This window comes from Pseudochaenichthys georgianus, chromosome 24, assembly GCF_902827115.2.
Source record: "Pseudochaenichthys georgianus chromosome 24, fPseGeo1.2, whole genome shotgun sequence".
Taxonomy (NCBI): Eukaryota; Metazoa; Chordata; class Actinopteri; order Perciformes; family Channichthyidae; genus Pseudochaenichthys; species Pseudochaenichthys georgianus.
In genome coordinates this window covers 14,692,355-14,705,731 of record NC_047526.1, presented here as the reverse complement: position 1 = coordinate 14,705,731, position 13,377 = coordinate 14,692,355, and the positions used below count along the sequence as shown (strand labels likewise).

Here is a 13,377-nt window from a genome sequence, read left to right as displayed (position 1 = left end):
GTTGTGTCAATGGGTCTGCCAGCAGGAGCATCATCTCCAGTGCTGAAAGAAGTCATCATAAACTTCAGTAAAAGTAGCAATACCAGTAGAGAAGTATTGTTCAAACAAAAAGCCCAGCATTCAAAATGTAACTAAAGTAAAAGCATAACAATTTCAACATAGCTTGACACCAATTCAACAATAATATTTTTAGATTAAATAATCCATTATTTGTAAAGGTGGGGCTAATTTGTATTGCTTCATATACTGTTGTGAAGCTTTATCTATCATATACTGTAAATATGTTTTATTTGATAAAAATGTTATGTTATTAATAATGTTAATCTCTAAATATATCAAATAAATGTATTGGAGTAAAAATTTATTATTTCACTGTGAAATGTAGCAGAGTAAACGTAAAGTAAAAATATGAATATATTAAGCAAATGTATCGTAACACAAAGTTACTCAACTAAAGAAAAAATAGTTCAATTCAAAATACTGTTCATCTGTGAAATTCATTAGGCATTATTTGAGATGATCCCTTCAGAATTATAAAAAAAAGGGAATGATTTTGTCCGTTCAGTGTCTTTATTTACATTTAACTTCATTCTAAAAACCGCTAGCTGTCATCTCTCAATCTTTAACCTCCAGACCTATAAAATCAAGAAGAAAAGTTTAAATGCTTCAGATGAAAATATGTCCAGCACATACCATTTCATCACAATGGTTTATAGGGAATATCAAGTTCAAGTCATGTAATTGTAAAACACTTACATTTGATCTTGTATACCTTTAAAAAATATGACTTTGACAATAGAGTACAAAATCAACAGACAGAAAACACACGTTAGTGCCTACACTGGACAGTAGGATACACATTTAGAGGGACAAGAACCACAACCATTATTTCAGTTTTACAGAGCTCTCGTTCTAGTGTATCAATGGCTTGACCTTAACCTACTTTTCAAGTATCTACATAACGCTCTGATAAACAGAACTAGCTAAAACAACCACAGAGGATAATGGTGGAAGACATTTGCAGACTGTTTAAAGGAAGAACGCGTGATCCTTTTCATTTCTACTGTATGTTTTAAGAAATATGACACCAGAGTACATACGTCCCATGATAGAACATTGACAAACCCATAAAGAGACTCACAGCACCATTCATTGCAGCTCATATTCTGCCTACGAGGTGTAATTTGCATTTTTGTGTGTTTGTGCAACAACATTGTCCCCAATGTCAAAAGTTAAAACAATCACGAACTAAAATTCCCAGTGAACATTTCTCAAAAAAGGACATGTAATACTTTTTTTTCCCAATCCCCGCCACAGGCTTCTTGTCAAGGCGTTTGAGAAGTCACTGATGGTTATGCCAGATGTGCTGTCATCTTAGCGCCCCATGGTTGGCATGGTAACAGCTGGGCTCGTCACAGTGGCGTCTTCAGCCTTCCACTGCGACGTCACAGTCTTGATCTGAGTGTAGAACGAGATGCCCTGGTGGTAAAGGGACAGAGAACATGTGTATTTTTTTATTTTTTATTTTAACGATCTTACACATGACAGACTGCTTTAGTTGTTTACCTGCTTGCCATAGAAGTTGGTGTCTCCTCTGAATGAGCCTCTGGAGCCAGTGAAGGAGAACATGGGCAGGGGGACAGGGATGGGCACGTTCACACCAATCTGTAAAGTAAAGCATACACACATTAATAACCAATCAAAACTGCTCTGGGGTACAATGGAAACAGGATTTTTAACAGCCAGGTGTTATTCTTTGATTACAGTGTACAGAGTCAAAGTCAAACCGTTTTATAGTTTTTAACTGTGACAATAAACACATTGAATTAATGTTCATTCTGATGACTCTTTTTTAAAATGGGCACCCAAGAACGCATGGTAAACTAGACATAATCCGTTTTTGAGTACAGGATAAGGGTCAGCAAGTCCACACGTCGAGAAGCGTCAAAATATATTCGGTTCATTGTGAAACCTTGGCGCTACAAATTAGACTAGTTGGGGGTGCAAATTACGCAAATGCCCATTAAAGGTTTCTGCCTGATGTAGTCCATCCTTATTTAAATAGACCCCATCACAAATGTCCTTCCTAACAAGCCTTAATGGAAGAGATGGGCTGACTGTAAGGAAAAACTCTTAAAATGTACATATGAGCATTTGCATAATGTTTTGAAATGGACTTTAAAAATGGTGAGACTATTCTTTATATGGCTAAAAAAAAATGCGTGAAACTTGGTTTGACACATTGGGCGACACAATCATGATCTGTGAGAACAATCTGAATTGGGTGTTTCACCTTCATGACTTCTGTATCACACTTTATTTTGAGCCATCAAGATGATCCAATAAATATTCACACTTTATATAAAAACAATTGACTCCATGCCCGTTTCCTGTTTTCCAAAACAGAATACCACCCACTTAACGGTTTACTCTCACAAAGGTGACTCACTGAGGACTGAAATAACAACAGGAAAGGTGACCGTCTTTTTTAAATCAGACAGAAAAAAGTGGTCTGTTAAGAGTGTGAATCGATCTCTAGTGTCCTTTTATACAGGAGGCATCTCTCACCTGGCCAACGTCCACCTCGTGTGTGTATTTACGCGCTGTGGCTCCGTTGGTGGTGAAGATGGCCGTGCCGTTGCCGTAGGGATTATTGTTGATTAAAGTAATCGCTTCGTCAAGAGTGTCCGCCTCCAGGACAACAAGCACCGGTCCGAAGATCTCCTCTGTGTAGCACTTCATGGTCGGCTGGAAGGAGCAGCAGAATGATTACAGAGTTTCGTCCAGCATCTAAAATCATCTGCCACGACAACTCCTGAAGGCATCATTGAGAGTATATAATACGCCAGCGTGTGCAGACTTTAGGATGTTTTATCAACACATGAAGAGGAGTAGGAAGAGGTTTTTACACTGAATTCCTTAAGCTCCTATTAAACTCCTCTTTATTTAAATGTTCTTATAACTTACAAAATGTCATGCTGGGATAATGGGACGGTGTATTTTATCATATAACTTTAACAGAAAAAAAGGCAGCCATGTTGCATCCTTTGCCAAATCTCACCAAAACACCGCTCAGGATGGTGGGTCCCACAAAGTTCCCATTTTCATATCCCTTGACGTTGGTGTTCCTCCCGTCCAGCAGCAGCTTGGCTCCCTCATCCACCCCGCTCTGGATCAAAGACTCCACCCTGACTTTGGCTTTAGGAGAGATCAGGGGACCCACATCGGCTCCAGGCTGATCACCTTCACGACACAAAAAAGGGCAGTATCATGTTAAAATGGTTTGCCTTTTGATTTGCATTTCAAACAAGAACAGAACAAATAGTATCAAAGACACTTTTTTGCGCTGACACAGTTTCCAATGAAGTTACCTGCGTTGACGCGCAGGGATTTGGAGCGCTCCACCAGCTCTGGGAGCCAGTCGCGAGACTCCCCTACAAAGATGGCGGTGGAGAGAGCCATACAGCGCTGGCCAGCTGCTCCGAACGCAGCCCCCACCAGCTGGTTGATGGTGTTCTCTTTGTTGGCATCAGGCATCACCACACCATGGTTCTTGGCACCCTGGAATGAGAAATGTAGGACATGTTTTTGAAGGAATCTTCTTACATGGAGTGCTAAGCACATATGTAACAAGCATCAGTGATTGACAGCCAAGAACAAAGCTGTCGTCTTGGTAACAGACTGGTTATTATGTGTGCTCCATATATGCCGTCTTTTACGACAGTGTTATAAATGGGTTATCATGAAAAACAACTTGAGCCCCATGAGGGTTTAGTGTACCATGTTGGACTGCACTCTCTTGCCGTTCTTGGATCCCCGCTCGTAGATGTGCTCTCCGGCCGGGTTGGAGCCCACAAAGCTGATGGCTTTGATGGCCGGGTGGTCACAGATGAAGTTCACCGCTGCACAAAGACACAATCTGATACTGTAAATCCACTCTTCTTCATCTGTGCTGCAACCGTAAGGCATAAAATAAGAGCAGAAAGGTCTCGGATAGAGGGATTTAAATCCTCAAACACTCGGGAATTACTTACCGATATAAGCTGCACATAATATGGAAATGTCCCATCTACATATTGCCAGGGGGTCTATGATTAGATTGAATAACACACAGATCTCAGAGTCTCACCTGCGTGCTCGCCGTGGATGATGTTCAGGGTACCATCTGGCACTCCGGCGTCTTGGAGCAGTTTTGCCAGGAGCATAGTGCACCCTGGGACGCGTTCAGAGGGCTTCATCAGGTAGGTGTTGCCGCAGACCATGCCGATGGGGAACATCCACAGAGGAATCATAGCGGGGAAGTTAAACGGAGCGATGCCGGCGCACACTCCGATTGGCAGGCGGTAGGTGAAGATGTCCATGTCTTTGGTGACGGAGGGTAACGTCTCGCCCAGCATGAGGGAGGGAATGCTGCAGGCATACTCAACAACCTCTGGGAGGAGGAAATGAGGAGCGAGGATGAAGTAAACCAACAACATGTGTAGAGATATACAGATATGAAATACATAAAAAACACAGGGGTTTGTTTTAGGCCTGTGTGTACGAATGGGTAAAAAGTATCATTTGTAATATTTTCTCCTTAACCTTTACTCAATCAAATGTTTATTGAAAAACAAATACACAATAAACTAATTGATCCATCTTTGAAAATTGAAATAGCAACCCTAGTTAGTTAACCCTAAAAAGGGCAATCACTTTTAAATATTTGGGACAATTAATTGATTACTATTTTCTACATTAAACCATTATTGCACCTGCATTACACCTATGGTACATCATTATTACACTGTTATAACACAACTAAAATGTGATCCACATCGGGATCTTATGAATAGGAACTGTTCAGTTATATTTTTTCGTGCAAGTAAACTAATAGAACTTGTGAAAACTTTGAGCACTATTGTTTCCCAGTATTGTAAATGGAATGTCTAATTCTGGCAGAACCTGCATCTGTAGCCTGTCTTTCAGCTGATACGTTCTAAATTAGCATGCCAGATTAACTCGGCATCTCAAAACTGGGAGCTGTCCCAAGTACAAGAAATACTTTGGCAGCTCCGTCTTGTAATAACAAAAACATATCTGCTTTATGTGTGAGTGAGCGTGGCTCTTAATTTCTCAACAGGATTTGTGTTGATGCAGGTCTGCCAAAGTGAACTAGAGCACCTGAATGAGGAGAACTGCATAAATTATCTTATTATAGCATGCAACTAACAGCAGTTCCTGCAAAGTGCTTTACATAAAGCAGGCAGTCGCACTGTAACAACAGGACTTAACAATGCGATGCTGCAGGGAAACTGTTCCCTTAACCCTTGTTTTGTTATAATTGGACATTGTGAAATCCTCTTGAAAAGCAGCGTAAGCTTCTAAGTATATGGCCAAAATGGAACCCTTACTCCATTATTCATTTAAAAGTCAAAGTTGCTTTGGCAGGAAGTGTCTGGTTACACCCAAATAATTGACACCCTGCAGCCACTTAGTATCAGACTTTCATCCAGGCGATGGAATAAAGGGTTGCCAAAGATACAGACTTTTCATCAGGAGACACGGATACTATGGACAACAGTTTCAACAGTGGAATTGGATCCCCGCTATATATTCACCGCAGGCACTCTAATCAGGATATCAAAACCCAATAGCACACTGGGAAGTCTACGCGTTACTTACGGAGTCCCCTATATACATCTCCCTCTGCATCAGCCAGGGTTTTGCCCTGCTCCAAGGTGATCAATTTAGCCAGCTCTTTCTGGAATATTAAAAAGAGAAAACAGGTTACTTTAGTTCAAATCATAAGAAAAGAGACAAAAAAAACAAGTCCTTGCGGGTAAGACGAATTGTAAAATTGAGATGCAAAAGTGATGCATTGATTATTTATTTAAGGCCGACCCGGAAGTCAGCATTGCAAGGGCTCTCTTAACTCAAAGCAATGGGATTTTTAAATTGGATTTTGGAATACTGCAGAAAATAAGATCTGGGGTTCAGAAACCTTTATGATACTTACACTTTTTGTTCAGCAGAATAATATCGACCTATAAACACCACTTATATAATAGTTGAAGCGTAATTTAATTGCCATGAGTAAAAAGGTAACGTTAGGCTATAAACAAACTACATGACGGTCGAGTAACTTTCCGTTATACCACCGCTAAGCTAAAGGCAAACTCATGTACGACATTTAGTAGTGTCATTTAGCCACTTGTTAGCAACTGTTGTTTTTAAAGACACGTAAATGCTTTAGACGTTCACTAATCGGTTGTTTACTGACGTATTTTATTGCATAGAACAAAACTTGTAAGCTGTTTTAACCACAGACCTTATTTTGGCAATCTAACAAAAACTCGAAACAAGAGAGCCCGGAAGTGCTTAAATGCTATGTCATTTCCGGGTTTAGGACTCCTTCCTGCACTCATTTTTGGTCAAAGTTGAAAAAGGAGAAGTGACAAATGTCCATACGATGTTATCCTTGATGAGCTGCTGGTAGCGCAGGAAGATCTGTTGCCTGCTGAGGATGGAGGTGTCTGACCAGGGTCTGTAGGCTCTGGAGCACGAGTCCACAGCTGCCAGCATCTCCTCCTGGGTGGCTTTGGGAACGCGTCCCACCACCTCATTAGTGGCCTGTGGAGACAGTCCGTAAAAACAACTTGACAAGCAGGGAAAGTCAATCATTGGTTTTACATAAACCATCAATATTAATTTATTTTTGTGATGAAAGTACATTGCATGCAATAATCAGCCATCACTGCCTTGCTAGAGGCTTATACTTGTCAAGCTTTACTACAGCAGCTGGACTTTTGAAGGATATAAAACTGTGAATACTGGGCTTTCATTTCCTAGAAACTGGCAAGACATTTCCTCTCCCCAATGTTCATAAGTTACTACTACAGAGTTGCCCTAGTTATTTGCAACCAGTTTTTAGGAGAGCTCATGTTGCTGCAGCCTTGTAACAGGTTGGATATAATTCATCTATGAATACTTACAGGGTTGTGAATGTCGAGCCATTCAGAGGTTTTGGACTCAATGAACTTGCCATCGATGAGCAGCTTGGTGGTGGGCTAGAGGATCAGAGAGCATATGGTTAAATCCCAACCTATCTGCTTACATCACTACTCAGTTCATTAAGGACATCTGTGCTACAGCATAAAGAGACATTCTAAAGTGTTAGATCTCTACGTTTGCTATGCACAGGGTTGGGTGAGTAGTTCATTTTAATGTTATACCATATATGATTCCTTCATGATACGTTTCTGAGCTTAAGTTACATAAGCGGTTCACAATCACAAACTAGAAGACACACTAATTCCAAAGCATGTTTTGAGTACAACGCCTACATACAAAAAAATTAGAACCATTATGGGCACTAAAATAAATCAGGGTGCATTCTACGACATCAAAACACTTGCTTTTTGAATTTACCCACAAATAACTGAACATATAAAAAATATTAGCTTTCTTTGTAGAAAGTTGTTAGTTGGAGTTTGAATGACATCCGATGGCATATACTAGACCCTCCAGAAAAGCGCGATTCTGCGATTGCAGAATTTACCGCATAATCAGCAAAATGGCGCAGATTTTTAAAAGGCCGCATATTTATCAAAAGCCCGCATAATCCCCGCATTTTTCCACACAAAGTTGAGAAAAAAAAGTGAACTCGTCTTTAAGTGAAGTGATGATGATGATGACGCGACGTCATCAGCTCGGGCATCACAGAAGGTAAACAACACCGTAGAGTGAACTTGTGGAGCTCACACGAGAGAGAAAACACCAAGATGAAAAAATCGTATCCATCTCATTTACCGACGAACATTTCTGCTAAAGACCGGGCAAAGCAGTACCCCGATGTTTTGCACGAAAGTGGGGGGAAACTATTCTGCACCCCGTGCAACTGTGTGTTGGAGCATTTGAGAAAATCCACGGTGACGACCCACTTTGATTCATTCAAACATTCGAAAATGCTTTCTGCTGCTGCGAACAAGAAAGCCAAACAACTCACGTTCACCGAGGCATCAACCTCCAAAACCCTTTCGAGGGCTACAAGAAACGAGGTGAGAAGCCTACAAGATTTAAGCTGGTCAGATAACGAACAAGTAAATGAAAACAGAATGAGGCGGAGAAGTGTGTGTGTGTGGTGTGTGTGTGTGTGTGTGTGTGTGTGTGTGTGTGTGTGTGTGTGTGTGTGTGTGTGTGTGTGTGTGTGTGTGTGTGAGCGAGAGATTAAAATAGCCCAATTGCTTTTACAATAAATAAACATTTAATGTGTTTAATTGAATAGTAAAGGGGTTTAACGTTAGTGGCAGGTTGTGTGTGAGAGAGAATAAATAAATAAGACAGCCCAATATTTATTTTTTCCGCATATTTCTCAACTTTCCGCCTATTTAGCATATTTCCGCAATTTCACCGCTTAAAATCACATAAAACCCCGCATGTTTGATCGCATAATCAAAGATTTTTGCCCGCGTTTTTCTGGAGGGTCTAATATACATAACCTTGGTCATAAAAATCAGTATCTTGATTTATTTTATACTAAATGCAAGTATAAAGGTTAGGGCATGTTTTGTATAGTTTGTATGTATTATAGCATGAGGAAATAGATAATGAATATGTAGGGTCTCCATGGTTCAGCTTATTTTTTATTTGACAATGAATATTCAATGCTACTAGTAGCTTCTAAAAAAAAAGGTTTAAATACCCCTCTAAGGCCACGTTTACACGGAGACTAAACGGGTTGTATCCGCTACAGTTCTCCAACGTATGGAAGGTTCGTCCACACGAGGCCGTAACAGAACCGCGGAAACGGAGCCCTCAAACGATAACGGCTCCGAAGGTGGGTAGTTCTGCGGACGGAACGCACTGGGGGGCCAAACGGCTCCGTGTGTATGATCATTTCCTGATAACAATGAAGCCATAGCCCCGCCTCTCCCCACCTCTGCTGCTCACCCCCGAATCATTGCTGATGTGTTTCGCCAACAATAACAACAATGGCAGATCACAGGGTTGCTTTCGTGCTCCAGATGCTACTGACCATGCTACAGATGTTAGTGCAAAATCTACAGCTCCTCTACCACAACCATCAGCAACAAGTGGACATGGAGAAATACATGAACTACATGTTGCTAAATCCACCGCGGAGAATAAACAAAAGGGCAACCAGGCAACCATGGCAACCATGCTCGGGGGTCTTCTTCGCGGACACGTTTCTTGAGCCGATTCCGTGTGGACGGAAGACTTTTTTGATATCGACTAAAGTTTGTTTTTTCGTCTCCGTGTAAACGTGGCCTAAGGATTAATGACTTAACTTAAATCCTTAGGTTAACAACCACATGTCGGTTTTTTTGTTAAAGGGGGACCTATTATTCTCATTTTAAGGTTACATAATAGTATTTTATGCCTCCACTGTGACATGTCTCCATGCTTTAATGTTCAAAAAGCTCTTTATTTTTCTCATACTGCCTGTGCTGCAGCACCTCGTTTCACCCTCCGTCTGAAACAAGAGCCCAGTCTGCTCTGATTGGTTAACTGGCCAGCTCTGTTGCGATTGGTTAACCGCTTAGAGATGTCCTGCCCCCTTAGCCTATCACGTACAATGTGTTGGAGCGCTAGTAGCCAATAGAAGCGCGGGTGTTACATAGTGATATCAATATGGTAGGGAAAGTGCAGTGTGATTTTAGCCTTTGCAGACCATTTACAAAAAGCCATATAACACACTACAGGAAAGGGGAAAAAAACCCAAAAGCATAATAGGGTTCTTTTAATGTCATAATTCTCAGATTTCCTATTAACAGAGTAACACCTTACAAAGAATAAAATAACAGCAGAAGACATCCTGTAGAACCAGACTGATAAATGGACTGGACCAGTGTGTGTGTATTTTGAAATGTTGGTTACAATCCAGTTTTATTCTGACGATAGTCTTGAAGGTTATTATGGATAAATGGATGCGTCTCACTCTCAGCTCAATTAGGAGTTTCATGGCACAAAAACACGTCAATGTGTGTGTCGTTATTTCACACACTGTGCAAACATTTGTAAAAACACGTTACTTATTTAAATGACAATATGCATCTACTTTAAGTTAACTACATAACGCAAGAACACGTGGCATGTGGAAAGAAGTGTGTCGTGTGCAGGACACAAAACATGAATTGACTCATTGCTGAGTTATGAAAGCTGGTGAGGGGTGACTTACCACTGAGGAGTAACACATGCGACCCATCTGGAGAGTCACCTGCAATAATTAAAACACTATTAATTAACTTAATTTGGTATTCAACTCATTGTTCAAGTTCTAATAAGTTAAATGCTTGCAAAAGAGCAGTGGGCTGTGCAACGTGCATGTGTGAAACGACTTTGTTAGCTAGCAGTCCAGATTGTTAGCTATTTTGAGTTGCATAAGCGTCCAATAAAAGCAAATGTTTGTCCAACATTAGCATGACTGTGTTTTACCTTCTTGTTCAAAACGGTCCGGAGGATAATTGACGCCATTATGTGTTTGTGTTTGTGGTCTCTTTTCCTGCTCCGAAGCCCTTCAAACGACCCAAAAGACAGAGAGAACTTAAGCTAGCAGGATTGTTGCAGAGGACAGAGCGGAGGGATACAATGATGCTTTTCATACGATCTACAAAACACTACCAGTGCGGAAGTGATTGACTCTCACCAGCGCACATTGTTTGCTGATCTGTGGAATCTACGCGTGGCGGTCATTCGTTGTTGCCGTTCAGTGTGGGCGGGACAGACTTGATTTAAAAACCAATCACTGTGCGCAATTCACCAACCGCCCTACATTACAAAAAGCTGATTGGCTGTTCCCATAAACACGGTTTGGAGTTGTCTCTGCTACTTCTGTAACTCCGGGGTAAGAAATTAGACCTAGTTTTCTTACTTATTTTCAAAATTATATATTTTGTGATAGAAACGCGTAATAACACCTAGTGAGTAGTAACAGGTAACAGTTTCCATAGCAACATGCTTACAGGCAACATGGAGTCCCTTCACTGGAGTTGTCAAGATGTTGCAAGATGGATTGAGTCTTTAGGATTCCCACAATACAAAGTAGGTAACCAACTCGCCTGACTAGACAGGCGAATTGCTGAATATGAGCCTCCCAGCTCCCTATGTCATATTTCCCTTCTCCAAACTTCACATAACCTCATTATACATTTCTGTTGCAGGCATGTTTCACAGAGAACCTCATCACTGGAAGAAAGCTCATTTATGTAAATTGCATCTACTTGCCAAGACTTGGAATCACAGATTTTAAAGATATGAAGGTATTTCAAAGTCAGAAACTCAGTTCTTTTTTATTTCAGAAGAGCCTGATTGTTAAATTGATATTGGAGACTTGTTATATCAAAGTAACAATGATCAAGGCAGGTTTAACAGGCTGTGGGGCACCAAGATAATGATGGCAATGTAAAAAATACTCTTATTTGCTGTTGCTGAAACAATTTGGCTTTATTGATTCAAAGCCTAATTCTTAAATAAAAAATCCCAAGCATTTGCTGACCATCAATCCAGCAACTTCTGTCATGGCCTTTAACTAAGAAGAAAAACAACAACAAGGTTAACCAATAACTGAAATAATTGTGAGTTGCCACCTCAATTGTATTCAAATATCTCTCCACTAAGTGGACTGTACATTGAATCTGGTGTCATGCCAACTCACTCACACATTCCATTTGGACCTTTAACACTCGTTCTTTAAACAATGTGACATCCAATTAAAGTTGTGTGATGTAACACAGCATCCTGCCACCAGCGCCTCAGATCCTCTGTATCACACACAGTAAAAGCTACTGTTTTTCTCCCTGAGGTCGGAGCTAAATTGGCTTAAAGCATGTTTATCTATCAAACCAAAAAAGACAAAAACAACATGTCTCTCTGGGTGAGTTTGAACTGATAATGAAATAGCTCCAGTAAATGATTGTAAGCTCTATTGAGTTGAGATGTTCATCCTTTCATGCTTTCATGCTTCTGGGAGTGTGACCTTTTAACCTGTCTTCCCATGATACCACAATCTTTCTGAAATATCCTCGAAAGACTAGACACATTGACTCTCAGTGGGAACACCTCGTTAAATATGGGTGCAAACACACTTGATCAAAGAACTCAACCCTGCTGTGCCCCGCAGGTCATCTGTGCTGGTGTTCGCGAGCTTCTGGGGATCACAGAGGCCCCGTGGAGTCACAGCGTCGCTGACCCTCGAAGGGACAGCAGGGGCTTGTTCTTGGAAATAAAGAGCAGGACAGGTGATTGGGCGGACAATCTCACCTACCAGCAGTTCCTGGATGACATGCGTCAGCGAGAGAGAAAGACATGAATCACATTACAGTAAAGTGCAGGAAAAAACAAGTCATGTCAGTGTCACTTCATTCCACCAACTGTCAGATCCTGATGACTCGATTGAGACACTCGCAGGCCTTGACATTAACACTTCCCACCAGCAAAAGTGCTTGTCTGCTGTTGCGGCTGGTGAAGAAACTGTTATTGTAGTTTTTTGTGCATGTGGCAAAAATGAGTGAAAGAGTTTTTTTCGAGATTAAATATTAGTAATATGAAATTATAAACTGTTCAAATCAGAGATGCAACACTTGCCAAATGTATACTTTATTTGTACTGATTTATAATTTAAGTGATTTTTCATGTAAATCACAATAGGCTATATATATATAATGTGATATATAGAGATGTTGTGCTTTTCAGATTTTTTAATATGAATTAATTGAATATCTTTGTGTTTAATACTGACTAAACAGGAAAACACATTAGATTTGAGAATCTGGCATGGGTATTTTTTTACTCTTTCCTGATATTTTACAGATAGACATGTTTGTTATTTGCAGCCCGAGTAAACAACTCTTGCTACCATGCTTAAACCACTAGTCCAATTGATCTCAAGTAAATGTCTTGTTCTGGATGGAGCTATTGATCTGGAGTAGAAATCCTCTGGGTAATTCTGTGGATGACAACAGGCACCTTTTTCACAGCGCCAGGAGGCCCCAGGAGATATCGGTCATTCTTCTTGGGAATAAAAAAACCCCATATGAGTCCAAGAAGTCTCCAGCGCCTCTGTACTATAACACACTTATGTAAATATACTGTTTACTTTGCCAACTTGCACAAAAGGCCACAGGATCACTGCATCAGATAGTGATGGGCAGACCCAAGAGCAGGGCTTATACTTTCAGCCAACTCAACATTTTCCTGCCAATAATCTATGTAATACATGCAGGCCTATTCAGATATGTGCTATAGTTGTCTTTATCCAGACCAGATGCACCACATGTTTTCCTAAAGGATGTATTTCCAATAACCGTGTTGTTTAAACCTTGTTATTGCCCGACTCATGTATGTGTAATCTCCTCTCTCCACATCTAAACATGTCTG

At 40.6% G+C, this 13,377-nt stretch overlaps 1 protein-coding gene and 1 long non-coding RNA gene across 2 annotated transcripts; one reads left to right on the top strand and one right to left on the bottom strand.

Annotated features, from left to right (window-relative positions):
* Positions 1–690: 690 nt before the first annotated feature.
* LOC117439711 (methylmalonate-semialdehyde/malonate-semialdehyde dehydrogenase [acylating], mitochondrial-like) lies at positions 691–10,654 on the bottom strand. Its single transcript, XM_034075714.2, has 12 exons — positions 10,438–10,654; positions 10,181–10,219; positions 6,975–7,049; positions 6,451–6,612; positions 5,665–5,743; positions 4,130–4,432; positions 3,781–3,902; positions 3,372–3,561; positions 3,062–3,243; positions 2,569–2,748; positions 1,567–1,665; positions 691–1,479 (listed from the first exon to the last, which is right to left on the bottom strand). The coding sequence occupies exons 1-12, from the start codon at positions 10,474–10,476 to the stop codon at positions 1,375–1,377; spliced, it is 1,575 nt and encodes a 524-aa protein (XP_033931605.1). The 5' UTR covers positions 10,477–10,654; the 3' UTR covers positions 691–1,374.
* Positions 10,655–10,761: 107 nt separating this feature from the next.
* On the top strand, positions 10,762–12,860 carry LOC117439729 (uncharacterized). Its single transcript, XR_011642628.1, has 3 exons — positions 10,762–11,043; positions 11,163–11,261; positions 12,122–12,860. It is a non-coding gene; the product is annotated as an uncharacterized lncRNA (long non-coding RNA).
* The last annotated feature ends 517 nt before the right edge of the window (positions 12,861–13,377 follow it).

What these genes read in the sequence shown, in the direction of transcription:
- LOC117439711 (XM_034075714.2), bottom strand. Translation starts at nt 10,476, where the DNA reads ATGGCGTCAATTATCCTCCGGACCGTTTTGAACAAGAAG. An exon ending in GGCTCGACATTCACAACCCT is followed by an intron (nt 6,613 to 6,974) that starts GTAAGTATTCAT and finishes CTGTCTCCACAG; the next exon opens with GCCACTAATGAGGTGGTGGG. An exon ending in CCAACTTCTATGGCAAGCAG is followed by an intron (nt 1,480 to 1,566) that starts GTAAACAACTAA and finishes CTTTACCACCAG; the next exon opens with GGCATCTCGTTCTACACTCA.